The sequence below is a fragment of the Chondrus crispus genome, genomic scaffold, assembly GCF_000350225.1.
Source record: "Chondrus crispus Stackhouse genomic scaffold, scaffold_17, whole genome shotgun sequence".
Taxonomy (NCBI): Eukaryota; Rhodophyta; class Florideophyceae; order Gigartinales; family Gigartinaceae; genus Chondrus; species Chondrus crispus.
In genome coordinates, this window is record NW_005179069.1 from 297,356 (window position 1) to 312,764 (window position 15,409).

At 54.3% G+C, this 15,409-nt stretch overlaps 5 protein-coding genes; 2 read left to right on the plus strand and 3 right to left on the minus strand.

Annotated features, from left to right (window-relative positions):
• Positions 1-7: 7 nt before the first annotated feature.
• On the minus strand, positions 8-370 carry CHC_T00003051001 (hypothetical protein). The gene has a single exon (XM_005714876.1). It carries the CDS (start codon positions 368-370, stop codon positions 8-10), a length of 363 nt encoding a protein of 120 aa, XP_005714933.1.
• A 2,199-nt stretch (positions 371-2,569) lies between these two features.
• CHC_T00003052001 (hypothetical protein) lies at positions 2,570-4,029 on the minus strand. XM_005714877.1 is given in 2 exon segments: positions 2,570-2,754; positions 2,755-4,029. 1 exon segment carries the CDS (start codon positions 4,027-4,029, stop codon positions 2,755-2,757), a length of 1,275 nt encoding a protein of 424 aa, XP_005714934.1. The 3' UTR covers positions 2,570-2,754.
• Positions 4,030-5,595: 1,566 nt separating this feature from the next.
• On the plus strand, positions 5,596-6,693 carry CHC_T00003053001 (hypothetical protein). The gene is made up of 2 exons (XM_005714878.1): positions 5,596-5,924; positions 6,138-6,693. Exons 1-2 carry the CDS (start codon positions 5,596-5,598, stop codon positions 6,691-6,693), a joined length of 885 nt encoding a protein of 294 aa, XP_005714935.1.
• Positions 6,694-8,834: 2,141 nt separating this feature from the next.
• On the plus strand, positions 8,835-11,955 carry CHC_T00010204001 (DNA topoisomerase I Mitochondrial). XM_005714879.1 is given in 2 exon segments: positions 8,835-11,594; positions 11,595-11,955. 1 exon segment carries the CDS (start codon positions 8,835-8,837, stop codon positions 11,592-11,594), a length of 2,760 nt encoding a protein of 919 aa, XP_005714936.1. The 3' UTR covers positions 11,595-11,955.
• Positions 11,956-11,998: 43 nt separating this feature from the next.
• On the minus strand, positions 11,999-15,217 carry CHC_T00009220001 (Translation elongation factor eEF3). Its single transcript, XM_005714880.1, has 2 exons — positions 14,033-15,217; positions 11,999-13,972 (listed from the first exon to the last, which is right to left on the minus strand). Exons 1-2 carry the CDS (start codon positions 15,215-15,217, stop codon positions 11,999-12,001), a joined length of 3,159 nt encoding a protein of 1,052 aa, XP_005714937.1.
• Positions 15,218-15,409: the final 192 nt, after the last annotated feature.

A 15,409-nucleotide genomic window follows, 5' to 3' on the forward strand; every position in this document is an offset into this window, starting at 1 on the left:
CTTTGTTTCAGAGCTGGGCGGGCAACGTGGTTGGGCCCCAACCTGCCATACCGGGTTGGCAACCGGGTTGGGCCCCAACCTGCCATACCGGGTCCCAACCCAACCGGGTTGGCAACCGGGTTGGGCCCCAACCTGCCATATCGAGTCGTTTAAAACATTCACATCGACGACATAGCATTCTATGTGACTTTGCTTTGGTGCAGCCCAACCAATGAAGTGGCTCATTGCTTCGCCTGGCACACCGGCACACCTGAGAACGTTGAAAGACAGGCAGGCAGGTATGAGCCGAGCAGCGATACAACTCCGTCCATAGTATCCTACCAGCAATTGATCCCAAGCGTGGATGCGAATATCGCGGCCCATAGGCCATATTGAAAATGGAGATGGCACACTTCAGACAATCTGAATGAGTTTAATCGGTCTCGAGGAGGCCGGATATGGTGAACACGCTTAGCGAAGGGGCATGCAAAGCGGTGTTTGATAAAACAATACTCAACGCCTCACATAGTACTCGAAATGTTTGCTTGCTTGATGTTAAACCAACTACCATCAGTCCCAAATAGTCGCACTGCATCAGATACGCATGTTATACGGCCGGCCAATCTTCTGGTTTTGTCTTCACTGTATAGACAAAACAGAGATAGTCCTGCTCCTTTGGCTTCTATTCTCCTGAGAAAAAAAGACCAAGTCAAGGACATCTTTCTTTTCATGCCTTCCCAATCCTCAGAAAGGTCCATTCTGATTTCCATACTGTGGGGTGACGTACCGCCGTAGTACTTTACACTGCGGATTCTATGCACTACGGATCTGAAGTCTATTCTGAATTTGACGAAGGAAGGTTAGCATTGTTGTTTCTGATGCCATGCACTACGGATTCCTGAAGCACGCATATGCTCATGTGGAAACCAATGTCGGCCGAAATCAGTGCCAAAAACGGCAGCCCAGTACGCACTGATTTTGTTTGAAGTTATAATGCACTGAACTTAGAATGGTGCTTCAATTCTTTACTTCAGATACCTGACGAGGAGTGAGCGCAATGGAAGGTCACTACAGCAAACATCAACAGAAACCTATTGCTCAACTTTTCCTGAGGTCGTCTGCCTTGAGATCGCAACAGTTCGAGGGGTAGAGAAACGTGAACAAGAGACAAAGAGGGGGAGAAGTGATTAAGTGAGGCCTTCGTCAAAGCGTTTTTGTGATATGAGTTCTGATGAAGAAATAACTTTGAACACAGTGTTAACATTCATGGAAGGAAAATTTGCTGGGGTCGGTCGCAGACAGATGGAAGTGTCTGAACAGTTATTGGGAATCCACAGCTTGCTGGAGGATTTGAAAGAGCAGATTGAAGATGCTGAATATTACACAGAACACTTTGAGTCTGCTGTCAAACGAAAGATAACCGCTGCACAGGAGATCATTTCCAAGCTGGAAAAGCAAGGTCTTTTGAAAATGAAAACAGATAAGGGCCAGCAACTTATTAATAATGAAGAGCAATCTGATGAGGTGGCACCCGTAGAGAAATCACATCGTTCTCTTGAATTGCAAACACAGGAATCTTGCTCTCTGAGCCAGATGGAGAAAATCATGCTATGGATAGTAATTCTGCCAAAATACGCGGCGAGCTATAGACACATGGGTCACCCTGGAGATGTCAAGTGGTTGAATAAAGTTACGCGTCCGGTATTTTTCCGTTTGCTGAAGCTATATCCTCTGCCAAGGGCGGTAGAGCGCGAATTGATGCTCCTAGGGTTTAAAGGGGAACAGGCAACTCAGATTACCCATGACATAGTTCAGGCTAACCCCGAAGCGGAGATAAGTTTTCTATGGTTCTTGATTGGAAAAGCTTTTCAATCTGGTCCCAAGTCGGCCACTAGATGCTAATCTGTGAAATGCAGAATGCTGGGCGAGGAGCAAACGCCCATGAAGAAGACCGAGTGTCCCACAGGATGTAACAGGGGGCAGTATGACCTCCTCGATTTTCCCTATTCCCCTGGAGACCGTAGCTGGTGTTGGACTTGAGAGCTGCAGCGCAGACTTGGATGTATAAAAATATGAAGAGATGACTGGGGATACGTGATGGCCCCCCTCTGATATGTTGATTGCATCCGTGACTACAACGAAGGAAATAGTGAAGCACAAGTCAATAGCTTCGATTACAGCTGGTGTAAAACGAGATCGAGCTACGTCATGTACGAAGACAATATTGCAAAACACTCTAGAGTCTCTTATCATGAGAAGGAGCTGCGATGCTTGCTTCAAGCTCGTTTATGCGGAATAAGTTACCATGCGTGTAGTATTTCCGGAATAATAAAATGCTGGACTGCAAACTGAACTGGTGTTGATAACAATAGGCCTTTCCACGCTGCATACACAATGCGCACACACCTTTCTCCAGAGGTGAAACGGCTCCTGGCGTATTCTGTTGACAGACAACTGGCAGCATGCACACCTTCCACACGGTGTCAGGAGAGAGCAGGCATGCTAGAGGCGACAGTAAGCAAAGAAAAAGCAAGCATGACTAAACAAGGGATGTGATCTACAGTATGAATACCAAATCCTTACAAATACCTCTCGGAACGTTGGGTCTTTAGTCAGTCTAACACAAAAAGTCGATTAAGTATACCAAAGCAAGAAACAGCACCCTCTTCACCCGCACGTACTAGAAAGAGTCTCTGCGAGAAACGATCCTTCAGCAGGGCACTAATGCATTCAAGAACCGCGATCGTCGAACTATCGCTTTGGCAAGCATTATTGTTACGGTGCAGTATCGTCATTATCCTCCGACGAGTCGGACGAGTCATCCAGGGCGGCACGGCCATTCACAGCGGGGTCGCGGAGCCCACTAGAACCGGTGCTGCTGTCGCTGTCGTTGTCATCATCTGAGACTTCGGCGATGTTGAGATAGTACATGAGGGCTCGCGGGATGACGTCGGAGCGGATGCAGTCACCGAGCTCGAAGTCCGCGTCGAGGACGTCGTCGAGCTCGTCCATGACGGACTCTTCGACGTCGCTGCCGCTCTCGAGGACCTGCGAGGGCGGGCTGAAAAAGTTGAAGAAGGAATCTGTGGGCTGTTTCTTGATGAGGACGCGGCCGTTCTTGGTCTTCTTCTTCATGGTGCGCACGGTGAGGTCCTTCCCAGGCTTCCACAGAACCTTCGTCCCGCGAGCCTCCTGCAACTCCTCAAAGTCATCCTCCTGCATGATGTAGGTCTTGGTGAGGTGGTCGTTTTCGAAAAACGGGTTGTCAGCGAAGCGAAATGTGAGGGTGAACGAGCCGATTGGAATGCTAGGCGGCGCGTTCGGGCTGACCTCCTTCTGCTTCGTGACGGTCTCCACGGACACGTCGGTGAGATACTTCAAGGCGAGTGCATCCTTGTCTGTGATATTCTCTCGAAGCACCTCGCAGTGCTCGAAGGCCTTAAACCAAAAGAGTTTGATGGGGTGTGCGTCAAGCTCCTCCTTGCGTGACCGATACAGCGGTCGAATCTTGCCCTCGTACTTATCCTCCAGCTCCTGCTTTTCCCTGAGATAGTCCGTGAAGACCTGGTCGTGTTCCTTCTGCAGATCACGGAGCCGCTTGAGCGAGTCGAGCTGGTGCGGCTGCTGGTCGTCGAGCCCGTCGAACAGACGCTGCAGACGGTCGTCTGTGAGCTCGGGGTACGCGTCGCGCTCCTGCATCGAGAGCTGTCGGTTGAGCTCGTGCGCGACGTCGTCGACGGGGACGGCGTCGGGCGCGGCGTCGGGCGCGGGCTCGCTCATGGCTGGACAGAGGGGCGCGATGGGGGCACTGGAAGGGAGAGGAGCGGGGATGCAAGCGGTGGCGTCGATGCAAGTCGCCGCGCGCCCGACGGCGCGTTTATGTAGACGTGTGCGAGGGGCTATGCCGCGGGCGCGAGGATGGCGGTGGGAGGCGGTTGAATTGCGGGCTGTGACAGCGGGGGATGTCGTCTGGACGGCGGCGCGATTGGCGGGTGGCAAAAGAATCGGAAAATCGGCCAAATCCAACGCACTGCGCACTTGACGGTACATATTCCCGAGCCGACTGGGCTAAACTTCCGCCTCCTCGGCAGCACCCCCAGCACCCCCCTGCACACACCCGGCTGCCCCTGCCCTCCCCCCGCTCACATCTTGGCCCTCTGCGGTGCGTCCATCCTCCTGGAGATATCCTGCGCGACGACCCTTGCGCCGGTAACCTTGGACACATATACGGCCTCTCCGACCAAATCCCTCCTGCGCAGCATCTCGATCAAGCAGTCGGCGACGTCCGCCCCTTCCATAATGCCCGTATACTTGGCCGTATTCCCCTCGGTCGAAACCGTCTTCCCCATGCCCACATCCGCCCAGCCCGGACACAAGCAGTGTATCCGCACGCCCCTCTCCCAGCACGCGTTGCGCATACTCTTCGTGTACCCCACAACGCCGAACTTACTCGCGGAATAAATCGGTGCGATGGGCATTTCAAACACGCCGCCCGCCGACGCGACGTTAACAATGACGCGCTCGCCGTCGCCGCCGACCTCTGCGAAGGCGTGCAGCGCGGCCTCTGTGGCGCGGATGACGGCCTTCAAGTTGACGTCCAGGGTCAAGTCGATCTCGCGCTCGTCTGCGACGCCGGCGTTGTTGACGACGGTGTCCAGGCCTCCGAACGCGCGCGCGGCCTCGCGCATGGAGGCCGCGACCTGGGCGGGGTCGCGCACGTCCGTGCGCACGTAGCGCACCTGCTGCGCGGGCGTGGCGCGGCGCGCCAGCAAGTGGGCCACGACGGCCGCGCCGGTGGCCTCGTCCGCCACGTCCGCCACCGCGACGGCCGCGCACCCGCGCGCCACCAACGCCTCCGCCATCGCCAGGCCGAGCCCGCGCGCGCCGCCGCTCAGCCACACCTTGCGCGCGCGCACCGCCAGGCGCTTGCTCGCGTACGGCGGCGCGCGCGACACGCGCGTCTTCAGCTCGCCCTTGATGGCCATCGGTGTGGCGGGCGAGGTGCGTGGCAAGCGGCGGAAAGGGTCGGAGGTGCAGGGGGGTGCAGGGGGTGTTCTTTGTTTGCAGGGCTGGATTGAATCATATCGGGGTACAGTATACCGTACAGTATACCGTACCCAAGGGTACAGTATACGGATTGATCTTGCTGGTTCATACTTTACCATGAACCAGCAAGATCAATCCCCTGTTAGAGCATCCCCACGGGCGAGTGTAAAATGCTAAATATTTTAGAAACTTGGCGAGCCTTGATTGGCCTCTCGCTATTATACACCTTTGCTTTTTTAAGACCTTGCCGAGAACTGCATTGACCTGCAGGTCAACCCCACCGGCAAAAAACCGCACCCTCCTACTTGTGAAGTGCATGCTCCTACTCACTGAAGTCCGATGCAAACGCCTTCACAACCTCCACGGAGTACCATTGGCATCTCTGACTTCGTGGAGGACGACATTCTCGATATTGTTGAGGATGTTTTGTCCTCGGACAGCGACAGTGAGCCCCCAAAACACAAAGGCTCTTATCCGGGGAAAAAGCCAAATGTCGAGCGCAATCGAGAGCGAGGTGCGCAACTGCTGTTCCAAGACTACTTCAGTGAAACTCCAACCTATAATGGATCTATGTTTCAGAGGCGTTTCCGAATAACAAAACAGCGCTTCATGGAAATTTTCGATGTACTCCAATCGGACCGCTTTTTTACTCAGCAGAAAGACTGTACAGGTAAACTGGGTCTAAGTGGACTACAGAAAGCGACAGCTGCTATCAGGGTTATGGCATATGGCGGAGCTAGTGATGCATTGGACGAATATTTAAGAATAGCTTCGTCAACAGTAGACATTTGCTTGCGCAAGTTTGTGGAACTTTTGCTGCGAAACTATGAGGAAACGTACCTTCGCAGTCCCACAGCATCAGATTTGAGATTGCTGCTGTCGCGATCCTCTGATAGAGGGTTTCCGGGTAAACTAGGCAGTCTAGATTGCTGCAAATGGCACTGGAAAAACTGTCCTACAGGGTGGCATGGTCAATTTGAAGGGAAAGAAGGTAAACCGACTATCACTCTGGAGGCCATTTGTGATGACACTCTGTGGATCTGGCACTGTTTTTTCGGAATGCCTGGTGCATCAAACGACATAAATGTGCTCAACAATTCCACGTTGCTGAGCAAAATCGCAAGCGGGACATATCCACCTCCATTGCAATATATCATAAATGGACAAGAGCGAAATATCCCTTATTGGCTCGTAGACGGCATTTATCCGAAATGGCCCTGCTTTGTCCACTCTATTGCTGAGCCAGGTACTCCTAAAGAAAAACTGTTCTCAAACAGACAAGAGTCAGAGCGAAAAGATGTGGAGCGCGCATTCGGGGTTCTCCAGGCAAAGTGGCATGTTATTGCAAGACCAGGCCGCTTCTGGAATATCGACTTTATGCACAAGGTAATGAAGTCTTGCATCATATTGCATAACATGTGTGTTGAGGACAGGGTTGTGCACTGTGACACAGACAATGACGCATTCGATCTAGGGGGCGATATAAATTTACCAATGTGGGGGAGCTCAAGTGATAGTACTGTAGTGACAGCTGCAGCTCCCGATAGTATTGAGGCACTTTGCGCCGCAAGTGCTTTTACGAGTAATGCTGTCGAGTACTTGAACACAAAAAAGCTCGTCATGGACCACCTGTGGGATCATGCAGGCAGCCACGAGCTTGAATATTAGAGGTTTGTCGTACCATTGGAACCTGTATCATTGCCCAGGGAACTGACCAAATCGAACACTGTGCTATCATTACCAGAATGTGGCGTTGCAGTAGGCATTCTGCTTTCCGATGATTCACCGGTATCGGTCAAACGAGACCGAATTTTCTGTAAAGCTTCCGTACGGAGCAAATTGTAGTACTCTATCGTCTCTGCCCGGTTGCATTCCTGCGGAGCGCTTGAAAATAGCAGCAATTCGTTGTGCCGCTCCAGGGCTTCATTGCGAGCTCGTTGTAGGGAAACAGCTTCTGCTGCAATTTTCAGCTTTTTGTGCCGTGCATCCTCCATTTTTGCCATTTGTTTGGCCCTTTTTCGTCCGATTGGGCGTTGCATGCCACTCTTTACTACCTGCCGGCTGCTCTCCTCGTCGTCCGTGTCAGCCTTCTGCGCTACATCTTCTGTACAAAGACCACCATCTCGACCTCCACCCACTGTACTCTGGTTACTGTTTCCACTCGAAGTTGACATACTGTACTTTGGATGATCTTTAAGCAATCGCCATACTTGTAAAAATTTGAATACCCGACCACACTCGTCAGTGGCAGAAGACATTGCTACGCCATTATAAATTCCCGTAGCCATCCTTTCTATATCGACGTCCGACACACCTGTGGGTTTTTCCATGTAGACACAGCGCACAGAGCCATTAAACTTCATGCAAGACTTATGCAAAAGCTTGCAACGTGCCTTAAGGGAATCTGGAGTTCTTTGTTCAGAAGCAGGGCTACGGAGGCGGTTATAAACTTCCTCAATCCGTTCGTAAAATGCCTGGGACTTTTGCTCACTCCCAATGATGGGATCCTGGGATACACGCACCCAAGCTCGAGCTAGCACGAGATCGTCCTGTGTAGAATAGTTAGAACCACGAGACCGACCAGGTGCTGGATTTGAGATGGCATCTGACGATATCGAAGGGATCGAAGTATGCGTGGGTGTGAGGACAGGGGCGGAAACAGGAAAGAGAGGAGGTGCAATAGGAACGCCTGGGATTGCGTCGGCGATCGAAGTTTGTGTGGGGGTGGTTAAAGGGACAGGGACAGGAAAGAGACGGGGTTCACAAGAAGCGGCTGCGGCTGTGTCGGGGATCGCGTTTGATTCGAGTTCGCCCATACTGCTAGTGACGGCTGTCCCTTCGAAAGACGTAGGGTGGCTGCCAGACAAACTTACGTTTGGTGCAGATATGGACAGGATGGGGAGGAGTGTTGGTGGAGACTCTCCTCTCCACTGGAGAGAGAGGCTCAACTTCAAGACCCCTTCAACCAACTTTGACTTCGCGGGAAAATGGAATTTGAACCAATCAGCGTTCGCCACCTCAAATGCATAGTTCTAAATTTTGGTGCTATATTCTCGATTTTTACAACCCGAATTTATCTCGATGTAAAAAATAATGCATCTTTTCGAAACGGTGGGAGTAGTGAAGAGGGGTGTAAAATATTAAAGTTGTAAAAATTCGTTTTTTTACAACTTTAGCCTCACTGGTGGGGATGCTCTTAACAGCTAACATTAGCCCACGACTAGTGCCTCGTGTAAGACGTGTACACGGGTACAAGCGGGAGAGGAATACACACGTGTACACCGCGCCGTCTTCTCTTCATACCACGTGTGATACGTGGACAATGTGTACACTGGGCAATGTGTACACGTCCACACGCTCATCACCAATTAGGCGCAGCGTGTGCTCGTTGTCGTGCACGTTTCGTAGTGAGTGAGTAGCGCACTAAACCGAGTCAAGTGGGGTCTACAGTATTTACTTTGCTAATTTATTTGGGAGATTTTGCAACTTTTCCGATTTCATCCGTCTGTTGCCACCAAAATCCACCTGATCGCCCCCCTAAACGCAACATTATCTCAATTTATATGACAACCAGGGACAACCCGACAAACCTCTCAGATCGCCTCGTCAAACAGATCCCTCGAGCTTTCGAGATTACCCTCGTGATGGTCTAATTGTTCTTTTAACTGCACCCCCTCACCCCACGCCCTTCACGCCCCCCCTCCCCCCCCCCCCTCCCCCCCCCCCCCCCCCCCCCCCCTCCCCCCCCCCCCCCCGCCTCCTCCGCCTTCATGCACGCCTTGCGCCGAGCGCTGGTCCATCTCCCCACCATGCGTCTCGCCCTGTTCCTCCCCTCACCGCCTCTTCTGCGCCGCGGCCGCCACCCTCTCTGCGCCCGCCAGGCCACCACGGCCTCCGCTGCGCCGGACCCCGCTCTCGTCATCGTCGAGAGCCCGGCCAAGGCCGCCACCATCCAGAAGATCCTTCCCGAGTCTCGCTACCGCGTGCGCTCGTGCGTGGGGCACGTGCGCGAGCTGCCGGGCTCGGCGAAGCGCATCCCGGCCAAGTACAAGCGCGAGCCGTGGGCGAAGCTGGGCGTCGACGTCGCCGACGACTTCCGCCCTTTGTACGTCCTCATCGCGGGCAAGCAGACCATCATCTCGCACCTCAAGGCAGACCTCAAGAACAGCGCGGAGCTCATCCTCGCCACGGACGAGGACCGAGAGGGCGAGGCCATCTCGTGGCACCTTACCGAGCTCCTCAAGCCCACCGTCCCCGTGCGCCGCGCCGTCTTCCACGAGATTACCCCGGACGCCATCGAGTTTGCCTTCCGCAACTGCCGCGACATCGACCTCAACCTCGTCCATGCCCAGGAGACCCGCCGCGTCCTGGACCGCCTCGCGGGCTACACCATGAGCCCGCTGCTGTGGAAGAAGATCGCGAAGGGGCTCTCCGCCGGAAGGGTCCAGAGCGTCGCCATGTCCGCCATTGTCCGCCGCGAGCTGGCCAGGCTCGCCTTCGTGCCCGCGCGCTACGCAGGCTGCACCGCCCGCTTCGAGGGCCCCGACCGCCCTGTCGTCGCCACTCTCAGCACCGTCGATGCCGTTCGCATGGTCCGCGGCTCCGATTTTGACGACCATACGGGGGCGCTTACCGCTCGCGCCACCGCCAAGAACATTCCTGTCTTTGACCGCCCCGCGCTCGAGAGCCTCGTCGCCGCGCTTGAGTTGGCGGACGCGCGCGTCGCCGCCGTGGACAAAAAGCGCACCACGCGCAGCCCGCCCAGGCCGCTCATCACTTCCACGCTGCAGCAGGAGTGCGGCAACAAGCTCGGCTTTGGCGCCGGCCGCACCATGCGCGTCGCCCAAAAATTGTACGAGAACGGTCACATCACCTACATGCGCACGGACAACCCTAACTTGAGCGATCAGGCCGTCGCCGCGTGTCGCACATGTGTAGAGGCATTGTACGGGAAGAAGGCGGTTTGGGATGGCAAGGGGCCGCCGAGGGTGCCCAAGCCCAAGGCTGCACAGGCGGCGCATGAGGCTATCCGACCGGCGGGGAGCACGTTCACTCTGCCGGAAGACTTGCCGCCGGGCTTGGAGCGCGATGAAATCGCCGTGTACAGCTTGATTTTCAAACGCACCCTCGCGTCGCAAATGGTCGGCGCCAAGCTGGATCAGACTACAATCAAGATTCAAGTCCAGGCCAAGGGAGACGCCCCGTGCAGGAAAGTCGAGTTTAAGGCTACAGGCAGCGTGGTCGTCGATCCCGGTTTTCTGCGAGCGTATCAGTCGGAAGACGTTGTTCAGACACCGGGAGCTTTTCTTCCATCGGTCGTGGAAGGGGACAAGCTAGTCGGGTCGAATGTCGCAGTGCTTGAACATGAAACAAAGCCACCGGCGCGATACAACGACGCGTCTCTGGTCAAGGATTTGGAGGAACTTGGCGTGGGGAGGCCTAGCACCTATGCCAGCATCATTGAAAAGCTTATCGCGAGGGGATACGTCTTTCGGGGGCGGATGCTGGGAGAGAACAAGTCAGTTCCTCCGAGGGCTTTGCTACCAAGTTTAACTGCGTTCGCTGTGGAGAAGCTGCTTTCCAAGCACTTTTCGTCATTTGTGGATGCCGAATTCACGGCCAAGATGGAAGAGGCATTGGATGAAATTGCAGGCGGTAGTGCAGAGCGGACGCACTATCTGCGACAGTACTATTGCGGTGAAGATGGCCTTGCAGCATCCGTGGAACGCACAGAGAAGGAAATTGATGCTAGCGTCTTCCGACAAATTTTGCTTCCCAACATGCCACCCGAAATGTTGGCTTCGGCTGCGAAGGCGGGAAAGAAAGTAGACAAAGCGAAGACGGCAAAGGCGAGGGCCAGTTCTAGCAGCTCGTCTGGCAGTGACGGTGAGTCCGAAACGGACTGGTCAAACACCAAAGTTTTAGTAAGCTCATACGGCCCCTACGTCGAGCAAAACGGCGTGGTGGTTGCGTCCCTTCCAAAATTGACACTGGCAGACGACCTAACCGCTGACCGGCTGGAAACCGTGCTGCAACTGGCCCAGGACCCTGAGCTTGGCACAGACCCGAAGAGTGGAATGCCTGTATTACTCAAGACCTCAAGGTATGGACCGTACGTGCAGTTGGGAAGAGAAAACGACTACGCCGGGGGCACCAAGCCCAAGCGCTCTAGTCTGTTTCCGGGCATGGACGTCGGTACGTTGACGATAGATCTTGCCTTAAAGCTTCTCAGTCTCCCGCGCTTGCTGGGTACCCATCCCAAGTCGGGAAATGAGGTACGAGCTGCTATGGGACCGTACGGTCCCTATGTCGTGCATGATGGTACGTATGTTTCTTTGAAGAAAGATGTGCACAACGTTTTGGAGATCAGCTTTGACGAAGCGATGGAATTGATATCTGCGTCTGAATATCGAAAGGAAGTACGCCGGGAAAAGCAGGCGTTGAAGAAGGCTGAAGTGCAAGCGAAGAAAAAGGAAAAAGGTACGTCAAGCCCAAAAGTCAAGCGAAGCGCCAAAGGAGGTGCGTCAGCGAAAAGAAAAACGACTGCAAAGCAAAAAAGCGTCGCGTAAAACACAAGGGTGAGAGTGAGAAATTCTCCAAGAAGGAGTGCAGTAGTATTTTCCGTTACCAAGCTTTTCGAGGTTGGCTTTGGCTTTTTATCAGAGGCCAGAACGTGGTCTTATGAAGTTAGGCCTCGAGGAGCGAAATTAATAGGTATTTTTACATTTTAACTTTGTCGGAGTGACCGCGGTTCGAAGTCCGTTTTCAGAATTGTAACAAGTCTACGAGTGCACGGGAGGGGGGAACCGCCAGAGATAGAATTACACTTCAAGAAAAGAGGAAGGGAAGGCGAAATTGTTTGCGGGGTAGAGTGACAATGAGCTTTTAAAAAATCGGTAAACTGAAGGGGAAAACTGTTACTATCGAAAACTAAGGGTGTCTGCGCAGGGAAGTGGGAATATATTTGCACACCCTAGAATCCCTCTTCAGAGTCAGTTCCATTAATGCCTTCGTAGTATTCACCGGAAGCTTTTTGGGCAGCGCGCTTGCGGTCCAGCTTCTTCTTTTCCTGGCGGGACATCTTCTTCTTCGTGCGGCGAGCCTTCACCTTGACGGTGTTGCCATACGCATCCGTGGTTTCAGTGATTTGCTTGACCTCGATCTTGTCCTTTTCCGCGTTCTTGGTCCAATCCAAATCACCTTCCAGGTTGAGCCTGGCCGGTTCAGTTTCCGTTGCGGGGGTCAGGTTCCAGACTTCGGGGCAAACCTCTCCAGTGAATTCGGAGTTATGCGAAATGATAACCACTCCACCTTCAAATGCTTTGATGGCGTAGGTGAGGGCAACGAGAGACTCCCTGTCCAGATAGTTAGTCGGCTCATCGAGGACGATGAGATGAGGACAGTTCCAGAGGGAGGCGGCGAGCGCAACCTTGACCTTCTGGCCTCCAGAGAGGGCTCCGAGGCGGCAATGCGTACCGAACTCACGGTTGAGGCCAACGTTCTCCAAATGCGTCTCAACATTAGCAGCCGTCAACGGCATGGTGAAAGCAGACGCGCGGGAAGCAACCTTTTCGTCAACCGACTTAATAGCCTTACCCCATCCCATTGACTCCAACTTGTCCAGGGACAACCAGGCAGTCCACGTGGTGGGCTTGCCCTCCCACTTGACTTCATACTCGTAGTCGTTCTTGGTACCCTTCTTGGTGCGACGCTGCGAAGTGAGGCGGTCAACCTTCAGCTTCTCGCGGTGCTCCTTCTCGTCCTCAGATATCCAGACATACGATACAGGTGTCTTCATCAATTTGAGCTCCTCATCGCTCACCTGCATAGTGTCCTTCTGAAGAGCCTCACGATCCTCACCGTACGCATAGCGCCACCGGATGTACTCGTTGGGCGTCTTCTCCAAATGATTCTCAATGTGATGGAACGCATGCTGGGCAATGTAGCCAATACGGGCGTTGGCATGCTTCCACACATTTCCTGAGTCGGGCTCCAACTCCCCTGTCAACAGCTTGACAATAGTGGACTTTCCGGCACCATTGGGACCGATACAAGCAACACGTGAGGCAAGGGAACAACGAATGGTGACGCCGGCAATCTGCGGGCGGCTGGCGCTGGGGTACGTGAAGATGACGTTGTCCATCTTAATGATGGCCTTACCCTTGGAGGTGATGCCATCCAAGTTTCCTGGCTTGGGAAACTTAAACTTGAGCTTGGTCTCCTTGAGCTCAAAGTAGGTCCTCGCCTTGGGGACCTTCTTGACAAATTCGGTCAAGTTGCCCTTGTGCAGCTTGAGCTTCAGATTTTCAATCTGGATGATATGAGTGCAGCAATTGTTCAATAGCCCCTTATCGTGTGAAACGATGATGCTCGTGACGTCCTTGAGGTTATTCAAGTAGTCCTCGACCCACTTAACGTTGATGACATCAAGATGGTTGGTGGGTTCATCAAGGAGAAGGATGTCGGCATTTTGGAGCATGGCACGTGCGAGGGCCAGCTTCATGCGCCAGCCGCCGGACAAAAAGGAAACGGACCCCTCAACCATGAGCTTTGTGAAACCAACCGAGCTGAGAACATTCTGGATGGTCTCGCGGGGAATGTCGCAGGCACGGATGGCCTCATCGGCAAAGATATAGTCAAGGACGTTGAGATGGGACAGCTCTCCGAGAATGTCAGCCTCAACAAAGACGGTCTTGACCTCATCCGGAGGCGGGAAACCCTCAACCTGACCGTTGGCGATGGCGCGCATGAGCGTGGTCTTACCGCACTCATTGGGTCCCAAGAGGCCATAGCGGAAACCTCTCTTGAGGCGAAGGTCAGTGTTGTTGAGAAGGACCTTTGAACCGTAGGCGAGGGAGAACTTGCAGCGGCAGAGCTCTTCGGCGTCCTCCTCTTCTTCCTCCTCGTCGACAATGGTCATGTATTTGGTGCAGCGAGAAAGCATGTCCTTGCCTGACCAGCTGTATCAGGCGCTCGCGAAAGGAGTGAGAATGGGGACGACACAGACGTTCCACTCCTCAATTTCGAGGGCCTGATTGGAAATAAGGACAGTGACCTCCTTGCAGATAAAGTCAAGGGCGGCCTCAAACATGGGACCTGTGGTTCCGGCTGCACCACCGATGCTCTCCTCAAGAGTCTTGAGGACGGTATCCCTCTGGACCCTTCGGGGTTCCGGGGCCATGCCTTCACCCTTGGAGGCACCGTCCAAAACTTCGACACCCTCGGCGCACACGGCGCGGGCCTCCGGATCGGAAATCTCATCCGAGGCACGCTTGAGGGCGGGCATGAGGGTGGGAATAAACGGCTCGACGTCACTGGGGCGCTCGACGAGCTTAGCCATGTTAGTGATAATCTTAGCTGAGATACGCTTAAGTGGAGTGGAGCGCGTCTGGAAGGCACGCTTGAGCAAAGGCACAGTGATAGCGAGGGCATTGCACTCGATCTGTGCCACAAAAGTGGTGGCGGCAAGCTTGTAAATGGCATCCTCGACCTCAATGGGGTTGCCCAGAGCCGACATGAGATGCGGGACTAGAGGCTTGACGTCGGGGTTATCGATACCCTCGCACATCTTGGCCATGGCCCGCTTTGAGCCCTCCGACAGCGCGGCCCTGGACTCACACATGAGCGGGGCGACGGCCGGGACCAAATCGGGCATGCAGGAGCCAATCTCGTGTGGGGCGTCCGTGGCGACCTTGGTGATGAGGCCGAGGGCACCAGCCTGGGTCTGCCACTTGGCCTGCAAGCTCAGTCCGTTCACAAGGGTGGACAAGCACACGGCGCGCTTAGCGACCGGGTTGAGCATATCGACAATGGCGGTGGCCACTCTGCCGGAGATATTCTGAACGTTCTTCGAGTTCTTATCAGCCATCAAGGTAAGGACGTGTGCGAGCAAGTGAGTGACATACGGTGCGACGGCGGAGGCGTACTTGGCGACGAGACGCTCCAGGATGAAGAGGGCGACCTCTCTCTGGGCAGCCTTTTTCTTATCGGAGGTGGACAGGATAGTAGCGAGCGCGTCGGTGAGTCCCGAGGCGGGATGCGCGCAGGCGATCGTAGCGCAGTTATCAGCTACAAAAGCGGTGGCAGCTTCTGCGCGGTTGGTGGCCGTGATGGCGGTGTCGAAGGCGGTCTTGACTGAGGCATCGGAAGCGGGCTCCTTGAAGGACACAGAGGGGGCGGCGATCTTCGACATAGTGGGTTAGAGTTTTAAGTGACAAAACTGGCTCGGCAAAATTGGTTAGTGCGGCGACCTAATGTCTAAAGACCCGCGAGCGGAGGGCAACGGGGGGAAGTGTAGGGGAATAGAAGAGGTGGCAGTGAGAGGTGGGGCGAGGCAATGTCGGCGGCGACGGCGGGCAGGTTTAAATAGCGGGGGGAGCGGCTC

Coding starts and splice junctions, on each gene's coding strand:
- CHC_T00003051001 (XM_005714876.1), bottom strand. CDS start 370: ATGGCCTATGGGCCGCGATATTCGCATCCACGCTTGGGATCAATTGCT.
- CHC_T00003052001 (XM_005714877.1), bottom strand. CDS start 4,029: ATGTACCGTCAAGTGCGCAGTGCGTTGGATTTGGCCGATTTTCCGATT.
- CHC_T00003053001 (XM_005714878.1), top strand. CDS start 5,596: ATGTTTCAGAGGCGTTTCCGAATAACAAAACAGCGCTTCATGGAAATT. Junction 5,925..6,137: donor TCGCGATCCTCTGATAGAGG/GTTTCCGGGTAA, acceptor CACGTTGCTGAG/CAAAATCGCAAGCGGGACAT.
- CHC_T00010204001 (XM_005714879.1), top strand. CDS start 8,835: ATGCGTCTCGCCCTGTTCCTCCCCTCACCGCCTCTTCTGCGCCGCGGC.
- CHC_T00009220001 (XM_005714880.1), bottom strand. CDS start 15,217: ATGTCGAAGATCGCCGCCCCCTCTGTGTCCTTCAAGGAGCCCGCTTCC. Junction 13,973..14,032: donor TCGAAATTGAGGAGTGGAAC/GTCTGTGTCGTC, acceptor TGGTCAGGCAAG/GACATGCTTTCTCGCTGCAC.